The 13,237-nt window shown below is 40.0% G+C and overlaps 1 protein-coding gene across 1 annotated transcript in view; it reads right to left on the bottom strand.

Annotated features, from left to right (window-relative positions):
* Positions 1-380: 380 nt before the first annotated feature.
* pcsk2 (proprotein convertase subtilisin/kexin type 2) overlaps positions 381-13,237 on the bottom strand; it is a 29,992-nt gene continuing 17,135 nt past the window's right edge. Inside the window, exons 8-12 of the mRNA XM_075478389.1 lie at positions 12,975-13,150; positions 10,619-10,834; positions 8,842-8,942; positions 7,310-7,537; positions 381-1,448 (exon numbers count right to left, since the gene is read on the bottom strand). Coding sequence (XP_075334504.1) covers positions 959-1,448; positions 7,310-7,537; positions 8,842-8,942; positions 10,619-10,834; positions 12,975-13,150 — 1,211 coding nt within the window. The 3' untranslated portion in view covers positions 381-958. The remainder of the gene's footprint in view (positions 1,449-7,309; positions 7,538-8,841; positions 8,943-10,618; positions 10,835-12,974; positions 13,151-13,237) is intronic.

Genomic DNA, 13,237 nt, shown 5'->3' with positions numbered 1-13,237 from the left:
TTGTTTCATAGAGAATAGCATTTTGCCATAAGTATCTTTCCTACATTTCCTTTTGAGATTTTTAATGAAGAATGAGTTTTTATAAAGTGAGAAGTACCAGGGCAAAAGTAGCTTACGCTCCACTTTTTAGCGAGCACTTTTCTTTTCTTGAGCAGTACGGAAAGATATAGGCAGAAAGTTAAGAATCATGTTTGATTGCTGGTCCACTATGCTGCTGGTGCTCCAGTAAAATTTTAGCTTGAAAACTAATTAGTTTACATTCTCTGCCATATTCTTTGTCCAGCTCTTTGCCTTTCCCACAGTTTTAGGCACTCAAGAGACAGAGGACAATTACTTGGTATCTTGGGCGGTGTGTTCCAAATCACTCAAATACTTAAATAAACAGCTGAATAGATTTATTATAGTATATGCCAAAGATTATGGAATGTGAACTGATGACCACATGCTGCAAAGTAAATTACACATTCTATTTCGTTGTTTATATAAACAGTGCATTTCACAAAAATATAAACAGAAATAAATATCACTGCTCTTTTTGCAAGATATTAAACTTTAAGTAGAATGACACAGAAAATCATTTTCAGTCACAAACTGTACAACATTTGGCAGAAGAGAGGTGCAGGGCAGTAAAAGCAAGAGCATGAAAGACTGGCTTATATTTGGTTTATGTACAATTTCATAGATTAAAAATTCGGGTGATATAGCTTTCTCTATGTAGAACAGATTTTTGAGGGTTACACTTTTATCATGATTCTTACGAGAAACATTCATCGATGGAGGCTAATTGAAACTTGATGACATAAAGCGGAGAAACTATAGAAGGAGAGGGAGACAAAATGGCCGAGACACTGAGAAGAACTAAGGAGGTGTAGTGAGATTCAGAGTAGGACAGAGTAAGACTGCAGAGAGGGTGACAGGAGAAAGTGAGAGAGTTGGAAACATGCACGTGAAATCTTATTTAGTTACTGTTACTCAGCAAACTCTTCAGACTTCTCTCTACAGCTTCATCCAGCTCTTCCTCCAGCTCCTCCTTTTTGGACATGGCAAGTTTGGACTGATAATCACGCACAATCTGGTCTATATAAGGGGCACTTTGTGTTCCATGCAGCATGAGAGTCCACTCCTTTAGGACTCCCCGCTGTGGCTCATCACCCTGAAAGCCTACTTCAAGGACCCAGGTTCCACGGGGGTCCTCCCCCCAGGTGTGGGTGGTCATGAAGGGCCACTTGTCGAAGCCAACCTTGGAATCGTCATCACGGGGCCTTCGGCTCAACAGTATGGACTTTGTGCCCATAGGTGAGGTCATGTTGATGTTAAGGTCTCCGCGACGGCTGGAGTTGACAGTGACTACCGCCTGAACGTGCTCCAGGTAGCGGACAAAGTTGTCCTTACCCTGACAGGCTTCAGTCGTGATGGCCAACAATACCTTGTTTCCAGACTGGATTTTACTAGGAGAGAAGAACAAGAATCAAAGGGTTAAAACTCCAGGTCAGAGAAACAGGAAAAATCAAATAGCACTGTTAACATTAAAAAAGAAAGGTCAAATGTAAATATATAAAAATAGACAGCAGATGACCAGAAGATGGCACTGCACATGTAGTTAAGACTGGGACAACAGGTATCATCATAAAAACTGCTTTCTCCCCTTTCTCCTTCAAAAATCTCAGTTGGCCTATTAACAGTGCGTGACCTAATTTGCCATAGAACAAACCAACTGCGACATAGAATGAGGTTGCTTTTATCCTGTTTCCTTGGATTTATCTTGTTTTTTTTATTTATCTTCTCTTGACAACAAAACAAGAACAAGAACATTGACACGTAAGGCTTGTTTTTGTAAACTCCATTTCCATAAAAACGATTATATGATATGATCAACAAGGCCAAAACAGCTACCGAAAAGCCCACAGGTTATTAATTCTTCAGTAAGTTTGGAAATTACCCAAACTATGATATTTTAAAAATAATGAAAAATTCCTGTTACGCGTTCTCAAAGTTAATAAACTCACAACGTATTGTCAAAAACTGATGTCACAAAGTTAGTCCATGGTCAATTGAGCTCTCCTTCCAACTGCCTCGCATAGCTTTTGTGTCACCGAGTTGCGTCATTATCCTTAGTATTTTGTGAATACTCAATAAGATTTCAAACCACTCCAGTGGAAAAAATGTGCGACTGGGGAAGTTTAGAAAGAATATTATAACAAAGACGATCAAAAAAATTGCTCTGAAGAGTAAACTATAAAAAAGTAAAGTCATAGACGTTTGCAAGCTCCCTTGATCCTATAAAAGGTTGTTATATTAAATGTTTTGTAAAGAATGTTCATGATGTAAACTGTGAGAGTTAGATGTGTTAGCATAAGCATTTTGCTTCATAAATGGGCAATTAGAAAGAGTTTTTTAACAAGATAATGTTTGAACAATGTGCAGTGCAATGCTTCACTGCCTGTTACATGCTTCTATATATTTTTATTTGTATTGAGAGTATGCTGTGAATGGACAACTATGTCCCTCTAAACTATTGAACATGCAAGGTCTTTTTTTATTTATTTTTTTTTTTCACAGAACAGAGAGTAGAATGAAAGCTGGTTTTGATATTGCAGTTGCTTTGGAAGACATACTGCTTTCCCATCTCTTTGGGTGATGGGAAGACAAAGTTAGAGCACAGCAGGGCAGAGGTGGTGGCCAAAGACTGTGAAGAGGTTTGATAACATTATTAGAACTTGAGACCATATCACAGGTGGTGGGAAATGAAGAAAAAAGCAACAAAGAGAAGACACAGAAACCGAATGAAAGATATATGTGGACCTGCTCAGTTTGAAAAAAGATTAGTTGAGCACTGCGCTGAGCACATTGAGGTGAGTGCAGTGGTGCACTGATGATGACTGAAGTAGTGAATTACCATTCCCAGAAAAACAGGACAATTCACGGCGGGGTGTTGAAGAGTAAGTTGTTTAGAAATTTGACATAACCAAAGACTAGATAATTCATCTAAGCGATTGCATATATAGTTGGACACCATGTAATTTCTGTCATTTAAGCTGAAAAAATATTCTTGTTAAGAGTCAAATAAATCAAATGATTTGGTTATTTTATTTTACTCATCCTTTTGTACGTCAATGATGCACCCAACAACTGCAGAGTAATCTGAGTATTTCCAAGTTGTACTGGAAGTCTGAGGTTTACAGAGTGAAAAGAAATGGTGAGGGTACAGTCCCCTGCGGTGCTCCTGTACAGCTGACTACCTTCTCAGTCACACAACCCCTCAGGCTCAAAAACTGTGGTCTCCTTGTCAGGTATGCAGTAATCCAAGTGGTTGTAGAGGCATTTTCCAATTCATTTTTTTGTCACACATAACAGTGCAGATTGAATTGTATTTAAGACCCTGAACGAAAAATATGACCCTCAATGTGCCGCCTTTTTTTTTTTCCAGATCACAGTGGACGCAAGATTTACTTTTTAGGTACAGGAACGAGGCAGGATGTCTACTACAGCATTGGAACGTTTTCCTTACACGGACTAAATGCTTTTCAGAAAAAGGAAGAGTTTTTTTCATAAAACATCATCAAAAGCCATACTAGTTCTGGCTTTCATTTGACAGAAATAACTCAGATTAACTGGGTCACTAGGTTACTAGAGTTTTCTAATAATTTGACAGAAGACAGGAAAGAAAATTGCTAGGGGTATACAATACAGGTGAATAATCACTCAAAATATACTGCAAAAGCAACCGGGGAGATATGAAGGTATGGAAGTGGAATATTCTGCAATGATCACCAGCACATAGTCTCAATAAGCTGCAATTGCTGAAGAAAAAACTAATGGCAGAAAACGCACCAAATAGACAATAACTAAGGGGAAGTTTTAGTAAAAGCCTGACAAAGAATAACAAAGGAGGAAACTTTTTTACTTATTATGTTGATGGGTTCCAGATTTCAGGTAGTCATTGCCTGCAGATGATTTTTGTATGAAGTATTCAAAATATAATATATATAGTATATATATATTAAAAATTGTGTAAGTATAAAGAAACAACTTTTATCTATTTGTTGGAACACTTTTAACACTTTTTAATTATTTTGTATGTATGTTTTTATTTTCATCAGTTTTTAAATTGTACATGACTATGAGTATAAATTGGTCTGGGAGTGAATATGTGTAGATTCCGTTGCCCCCCAAAAGGAGGTTGGGGGGAGGTTTTGTGTGCAAAGGTTGTACATACCCCATCAGATAATATGTAAGAGTAATTACAGCAGTTGGTCATTGATAGAGGATAGGGCAGCTTCTGAAGGGCAGCTTCCTGTGAAGGTTGAAAGCAACGCTATTGCACAGCGGGGCACTGTGTGCCAGTTACACTGATAATGAGAAGTTCTACTCCTGCTTAGTAAGCTGCAACCAGCCATATGAGCTATCAGATCAGTGCTGAACAGTGTTTGTGAGCATGGCTATGTTGGTGTTTATTGCTTTTCTCTGATGATCACTATCATCAGAGGTGGGCTTGTTGTAATTATGGCTCTACCACAATAGAGGCTGCAGAAGCCCTGTAGTGCTGCTGTGGAAACAAGGAACTAATGAAAAATATGACACAGCCAGCGATACAGCTTTTCACACTGAGCTCAAAACCCGACAGAGAGAGAGATGTTTCTGTTGGTATATTCCATAAACACTTCCTCATTGAGCAGTTATTTTAAGATACTCAGGCTTTCTTCATGTCTGAGCAAAGAGCTCAGAGCCACTTTCTGCAGCTGAACCATAAATGAGCAGGGAATGAATAATGTGGCAAACTTTCTACATGAGAAGGTAAGTCCTCTCCACCGCTTGCATGCAAGTTTGAAATAAAAACGCTGTGTTTTTCCTTTTTTTTATCTGCCACTGCACGCAAGGGAGGGAGACTAACACACAGGCACACATTCATGTCATGCTGTCGTGACTCCATTGTTGGCATTGCACTAATAAGTCACAAAAAGAAAGAGGATGGCGGTAAACATGCACTCAGACTGCATGCTGTTTGCTTTTCTAACTTCATCCACACACTGACAGCTTTACTATGTATGCTAAAGTACTGGCAGTTTTAATTTGAATAAGTAGCAGGAGTGGCAACCGGAAACCACCAGGCCTCACACACCAATGCTCAAGGCCTCAGGATATGACAGATGAATGGATGGCAGAGCCCTCCTGGAAGGCATGCTGTGGAGACTGGAGAAGGGGAAGAGTAGGAATTGGAAATGAACAGAGAAAAGATAATGAGGATGGCGGGTTGAAACACTGAGAAAAGGGGAAAGCAAGGCCACAGAGGAAGGAGATGCTGGGAATGAGATAATGTAGGATGATGGAAGAAGGAGATACTGAGCTGGCACAGGGAGGATGTGAAAGAGGACGTCTTAACTATCGCTACATCTAAGAAATTTGAGGACAGAGATTAAGGATCTTCTACAGGGCATGGGCTAGTCTGGGTTGTTGTCAAAATGTTTCTCTGGCAGCAGCTTTGAGAAGTATACAATGGTGGGAGTGACACAGTAATTCAGGGAGTAATCAGAAATTTGAGCCAGAAGGTATGTTATTTTTTCCATTTGTCTGTTAGTTGCCAGGATTAAGCTACAATTACCGGACACAATTTGTTAATCTTGATGGAGCAGCATGGGCAGATGAAAACCTAAACCTGGATCACTCTCTTTAAAGAAGCTGTATAATGCTTTGTGTTTTTTTTTTCCCTTAATGTGTGTTTAGTACAAAAATTCCACACCAAAGGGAGATTATTCTGTCGCTGCTCCAAACTGGCCTGAAAGAAGTTGTTTGTTGTCAAGGCTTTGCTTTAATTACTCTCCACAAAACAAATTATCAATCAATCTTCGCTGATCAATCATCAGTTTTTGAATCTAAGTGCTCCATATCTACTTTTGCTAAACTTACATGCCCACTGTTTGTGCACTGGAGCTTTCAAGTTTCTACTTTGTGCGTGTAAGTTGCATACTCAGCAACAATTGGCTTCCAAACTAGTTTTCTTGACACAAAATCACATCAATCACTCTTCATCTTCAAATTTAGGGTAAGCAGAGTAAATCATTCCTCTTTCAGCATATGGCAGTCAAACTCTGGACCTAGATCAGTCTTAATCTAGAATGTCAACAGTCCAAGTGAAGTAAAGATGAGCAGAAGTGATAAGACATAGTGGCTTCTGTTATTAGTTTCTTAAGCCCCTTTCACACTGCCGAATAACCCGCGTTTAATTCGCGAATTTAGCGTGTCCGCTGTTGTGTTCACACTGCCGACCCGGGCTGCCGCGTCAACTCGACTCGCCTTTCGACCCGCGTCGGACCCTAGTCTTTTTGCCGAGCCGAGTTTGATGTGAACGCAATCGTGGGTCGGACGTGGGCGTGGCGTGACGTGAGGAGTTTAAAAGACAGAATGGACAGCTGATTCAGAACAACAGCGACAGGTGAGGACAAGTTTTACTCTGTTTTAGCCTACATCAAGTTCGAGACATTTTTTAATATGGCCAACTGGGGAGACAAGGAGGTCAAGTTATTTTCCGCCACATTTCGGGGACGGTGAAAGATGGACCTCTGCTGGAAGGGCTGGCGAGAAAGATGGGAGAGCGCGGTTTCCCACGCACCGTAAAGTAACATCTCCATGAACTGCATATACAATTGCAAAAACGATATCTCTAGGTGTCCCGCCATCGTTTGTTTGAAAAATGTGATGCAGACAGGTGTATTTAACCCTCCGACGCATGGCTTGTGCCTACGTCATTGTACACGCCCAGCATTTTCTGTGTTTCGTGTGACGCTCTGCCACTAGGCAACGCCCCCTGAACTCGGCTTCAGGCGACACGGGTCACCAACACGCCAAGCTTTCACATTGCTCGACGCGGGTCGAAGGTGCAATTTGGACCCGCTAAGGTAGCGGGTCGCAGTGTGAAAGGGGCTTTAGTTATAAAAGAAGATGGTAGTAGATGACACCACAGAATGATTTCAATAATGCTTTGTTGGAGATATTTGCTATCGTGTGTCGACTGATGCCTCAACTAACAAACACTAGCTATGAAGACATTATGTCTAAAAGATCATCAGACAGACTGAGCAGTTAATCTAAATATTACAGGGTTTTAAAGAGGATACTCCCATCGCAGATGTTTTATTAAATTAGGCCCTATTGGGATTACCCGGTAATTAGATCTGTGTGTTTCTTGTGCTCAGCAGGGTTTTCATTACAAAATCTTGGAGAGGGCATTTGGAATGTGAAGAATATGCTATGTGCTTACATACTCAGTGTTTTTAGTACACATAAAACCACGATTTGAAAAAATTTGACTCACTGGGCTTCCTGAATGGATCCAGCTACGCAGTGGAAACGCTCTGGAACAGTTTTCCATTCCTTGGCCATTTTCACCATGCCCCCAGCATCCAGCACACCATAGCCAAACAGATGGTTAAACTCGAGGCCCACACCATTCCTCCTCCACTGATGAACCTCATCGTGGAGCTGATTCCGCTTCGAGGTCAGGACTGACAAGTGCTGCATGTCTCTCCATGTCAGGTTAGGGCTGGGACAGATGAACAAGCACAAGAGTGTGTAGGGCACAGACAAGTGGTAAAGGAAGAAAAGATGGATGCAGGAGAAACAAGGATTGTAGGTTAGCTGTGGTGCTCTAATCAGAAAAAAAATTTAAAGGTTAGATAGAAATAGTAAAATGTAAAACAACAGTTTACAATGGGAGGCATTTCTGGTTCATTGTTTTTCTACCATTCTGAGCTTTCACTTATCAAAACATCATACTGTGTGTGCTTATTGGGCAGATGGTTGACTTTGTCTGTGTCTCTCTATTTTTTTGGCTGTGTGGGGTGACAGCTTTGTTCTGGCTGACTCACCGACTCCTGCTGTTGTGTGGTTCAAGTGTGTTTGGGTAGTAAAAAAGGCTCGTGGGTTATTTGCCGCCGGACAGGGTGAGCATCCGGTCCTCACATCAGCAACATCATTATTGTGTGTGCAAAGCAAACAGTGTTTCTTTACTCAACTCCATGATCTGGTGTTGGTTAATAGTGAGATAATCTTGTCAGCCTTTAATGTGAGAAACAAAGAGTGGGTCTTCTTCAGGATTTGAGAAGCTGTAATTCTCCAGGTTTTTAGATTTGTCTTATTTGTGGGTGGGTTTACTTTGAAATAGGTGCCAAGGTTTGGATTTGCAAAGATCATACAATAAAGCCCAAGTTGTTCTAGGTTGAGAAACAGATTATTTCGGATTGCTATTTGCCTATTTGTAGTTAACATTTTAAGTATATTGAAATGATGATGAGACACTACTCTGTTAAAATGTAGTATCTCTGCTCCAACCTTACAGGAAATGGAATAATAAATCAAGCCTAAATTCTGAGCTTTCTCAAAGGCAGAGAAATTGTACTTTTTTTAGCTGTGTGCTGTGATATAAAGAGCACCGATCCCAATGTGCTTAGTGCTTAGTGACCTTGGTAAAGAGTCTGTGTTCTGAGAGCAGTTTTACTTTGATCTGGCTCCAGTTGGGATAAATAAGCAATTCTGTGAGAAGTGAAGCAGCCCCGTGAAAAGTAGAGAAATGATTTGTGTCTTTATCAAATTCAGACACTCACACAAGCATTTTGAAAAAAAGGATGTGTAGAGATTGAAAGGTGCAATCAAAAACATTACACAAAAAAATTCAAAGTTTTTCTTCCAAATAAACGGCAACAAAAGCACAATGTACTGTCTGACTGGCACCTTCTTCAGCAGAATGGCTGTGAATGAGGTAACCAAGTACTGTTTTATGTAGACAGTCTGTCTGATTTAATAATCACAATTAGTAAAGGTCTGCTAAAGGAGTTGTAGAGTACATACTTTGCCTCAATAGCCAGAGCAAAGACGCCTGCTGCCTCTGGAGCTGCTGCTGATGTTCCAGAGTGACGTAGTGTGCAGTTCCCATACAAGTCTGTTGTGGCCTGAAATAGCCAAATCACAAAAATAGAAAGAAATTAATCATCTGACCCATTTGGGGGAACGTGTTTTTTTTTTCAAATTTGAACATTGACAAGGAGGAAAAGTGTAATATTTATCTATTGGTTGGTGTAGTTCATTTTGGCAATGATAGAGACAAACACTTAAAGATGGTTTAAGTCAAAGTAAACCTGTATAACTTTATCTTTTCTTTATCTTTTTCTCACTATTCTGGGAAGGCATGTTGAGTTTAGGAACATGTCACACAGTTCTATCCATCTTTACTTTAAGTACAGTAAATCGATCTATTCTATTCTATATACATACGTCTGTAAAAGGATAAACAGGGATGATGAGTGTATGTTAACTAAACTGAAGAATCATTATGTTCAATAAATATTTATTCAACCTGAATCTTAATTAGATCACAGATTAACTGCAATTAGTGGGAAAACCCTTGGGAAGATCATGGGCTTTGTCAACAGCCAAAGGTGATTTGCATAATCACTTAAACACTGCTGTCTCTACACTGGCATGTTATAAGATGTTGGTCTATAGGGGTCTGCATGCTAATATGTAGTTCTAGGGACAATGTGTAGTAAGAGCATTCGTAATCCTATCAGGATCCATCAACGTCGGGAATTATCCATATCTCACATTTCAGACAATGCCAGAATAATTTATTACTTTTTTTTGTGTTGAATAGGGGTTTAACCAGGCAGCTGGCTTTTACATTACTTTAGTTTTTCTATCTGTGGTTTCCCTGAGGTCTAGGGCAGTTCAAAGTGTGAGTCATGACACTGACTGTTGACAAAATGCCAACGACTGAAATGTATTTCAGAATCAAAATGCCAGTCCAGTGTTATGATATCAACGTGTGTTTGTTGTGTGGCATCTGACCTTGGTTTGCTTTGTGTGGCGGTCTGAGCTCTCAGGCTAGGCGCTGTAAGCTCTTTAACTATTCTCAAGGGTCATTAAGCCTTGATTTATGTCCAAATTTAGTTTGCATAGTAAAAATAAATAAATAAATAAAACACATCCATTGGAAGGGGCCACTGAGATTGTTTGATTAAGCGGGTATAGAAAATGGATGGATGGATGGATCCATTGGAAGGGGGATTAGAGTTTAATGTCTCCTTCACCCAAATCAAGTAGTTGTCGTAGTTCTTAAACATTACAATCCTGGGTCTTACCCCAATAAGTGACAATAAGTTTCACAAAATGACAATACAATAAGACAGTTTAGTCAAAACTAACTTGTTCTACATGGGTTTCTTTTTCTCTCTATATGGAAAAACCAAAATAGGTACCATGATCAGGCACAAGAGAGGTAAAGATTTTTCATGGCAAAGCACCCACTGCCTGAAGTGCTAGGATCAACACATTGTGATGCTGGTTATGAGTATCCACAGAACATTTTGAAAAACCTGAGCCTCTTATTCTCACAAACTACCAGCAATTTCTGTCAATCTCTTCAAACGTCTAGGATACACTTGTACCTGGTAAACAGAAAAGAAGCCTTTCAAAGTTCAGTCTATGAATGAGAGAATTTTTAAAAAGACAAACCATGAAAACATATTCTGTATCATCTTTGAATGTTAAAAGGACTATCAAATAGAAAATATTCTATTAACACATTACAGATCATATATGGTAAGTGGTTAAATGCAAACACACTCACAACGCCAGCCTCTGGGTTCCTCTTGCGTCCATTGCTGAACGTAGATGCCAGGGTGGAGGAGCAGCTCTCATCGTACAGGGCAGTGCGCCCATCATTGATGGCAGAGTTGATGGAGATTGTCCACATGCTCGAGGCATAACCATCACAGTTGCAGTCGTCATAGCTACCACCATCTCCCGATGCCCAGACATAGATACTGCCTTTTCCTCCACGCCCCTAAAACAACATGATCATAATCCAACAACTGATTTCCCTCATTTACATAGTTAAGATGATAATCGGGAACAGGAGAATTCAATGTGACTGTTATTTTACAGCAGGTGTGTGTTCTAGTTCACTTCTTTTTTTTTTCAACTCGTCTTTGAAGTGCTTTGAAAATGGGCTCCACTGTGCATTCTTGAATTGCTTATGCACCACAATCCAATCAGACATCTCTTCTCACCAGGTAGTGGTTTTTTAATTGTTCCGGGAATCAATTATTTTAGCCACTTTTGTCCCGCTCTGTGGAACAAACTAATCACACACTCCCTTAATGAGATATGTCACAAGTGTAGTCACATTCCAAAGGAAGCAACGACTGCCGAAAAGCAACTGAAACTAAATGTGATCGAAATCCAGGAGAACACAGGCAGACAAAGAAGGAACAGCAAAGTGCTCCATACAAAACAATTATACAGTGAATTATACAGTCCGATATGGGATTATTTTTCCAAGGTTAAACAAATAGGACACGAAAAATAATTTATATAGATAGAAAGATAGCCTAGGAATGCGCTGCCATCTGAAAATTACAAACCTACATTATGACCTTATGACATATTAGACAAGCCTTCAAATGTACACATGACATGTTTACTGGTGTGAATGACTGTCTTATGCTAATCATAGAGGTTTCTCAGATCGCTCCACATCTCAGAGACCAAAAGAAACACAGTGATGCAAGAGAAAGGAAATATGGCTGTGGTCACACGCAGACTAAAGAGAATTAAATCAAATTTAAAAGTGTATCGTAAAAGAATAGGCAACCCATGGAGACACACAAGCATATTTTGTCCTATTTTAGTTTGTTTTTTTTCTCCACAGCTGGTAAATTGGCATTGCAGTACTCATTGTAGACAAATTGACATAATTTTATGTCTCTTTTATTTGTTTTTCCGTACCTCAATTTGCAAAGGCCCTTCATGCCCGCTGGAAACAACTAAATTAAACGAAATAAATGAAACAGACAGTAAAATTTCATGTTTGTTACTGATAGAGTGCCACAGAATCATCAGCTGCTCTTTTTCCTGAGCTATAGCCACTCAAGTGAGCTTTGCTCCTATTCACCTTCCCTGCCTTAGATCGGTTCTTTTCAGACCAGCCTGCACCTGGCTGCATAGTTCATGATAATTAATCAAGCAAGTAATTAGCAGTGGAGCTGTTAGCATGGCAACTCTGTACTATATGTGTGTGTGTGTGTGGGTGTGTCCGAAGTACACACAGCCCTACTTGGCAGGCTTTGGAGAGTTTTTTAACCTTGCTCAAGTGTCCTTGAGCAGGACATACAACAGAATGCGTAATCAGCTACAGAATCCCCCAAAATGCACTCTGATGGTCTAGGGAGCATAAAAAAGAAAGTACTCTTGAAGTGTATTTGACTGGTGTAAACAGTAGCATCACACATCGGGAATGCAATGATGGATTTGCAATCGGACTGCGTTATTTATTTCTGGACTTACAGATTGTATTATTAATGTCATCTTAGAGGTCAGATAAATCTCAGGCAGTAGACCTTCTCCTCTTCTGTCATGTGACTAACAATTCACTGTCACTGCAACAAAGGACATGGACATCGAACATCTGAGGGTGTCCAACCTCTGAATGCTGGAGAGTAGAATGGCACCTATTTGCCTTGGCCTTTCCATATATACTTGATCTGAGGGAATTTGGCTGGATCAATGCAATGAGCTCTTTATCAAGTTCAATTAGCCACTTCCAAAGCTTGTTTTGCAATGTGGTATGGCATATTACCCCTGCTGAGGAAGGCTGCTGCTCAATGTTGTTATGAAGGGGTTTGCTTGACCTTTAACATTGACACAAGCTTTCCCAGCAAAACAATGAATTGTAATGAGAAAAGTAATGTTTATCACTTCCCCTGATTTGTAATGTGGTTGATTAGTATAATTCTAAAACCCTTATAGATGATGGAATAAAAGACGTCAGTTACTTGTTGGCACTACCTTTAGGGAACATAAACCTCCACCCTGATGAAAGAAAAAAAAACTCCTGTTGTACAGAACAACAAACAAACAAGCAAAAAACATTTACGGAAACACTTCCAAATTGTCTTAGCACAGTAGGTGTGCTGCAATACTACCTTGTTGACACCATCAGCCATGGCCTGCAATGTAAGCTCTCGGGGTCCATCCACTGTCTTGCCGTCATCAGTTGGTCCCCAGCTGGCACTATAGATGTCAATAATCTGAGGCATGTGGCTGATGGATGATGCTTCAATGATGTCTGTCATAAAGGGCTGGTCCAGCATCCTGATACCTGGAAGAGTAACGATCCTGTTTTTATTGGTTTACCCTTTATTGTTGCTGGAAGGTATGGTTTATTGACAGCATGACCTCACTGAAC

The sequence above is a fragment of the Odontesthes bonariensis genome, chromosome 2 (assembly GCF_027942865.1).
Source record: "Odontesthes bonariensis isolate fOdoBon6 chromosome 2, fOdoBon6.hap1, whole genome shotgun sequence".
Classification (NCBI taxonomy): domain Eukaryota; kingdom Metazoa; phylum Chordata; class Actinopteri; order Atheriniformes; family Atherinopsidae; genus Odontesthes; species Odontesthes bonariensis.
This window is presented reverse-complemented; position numbering and strand designations above follow the sequence as displayed.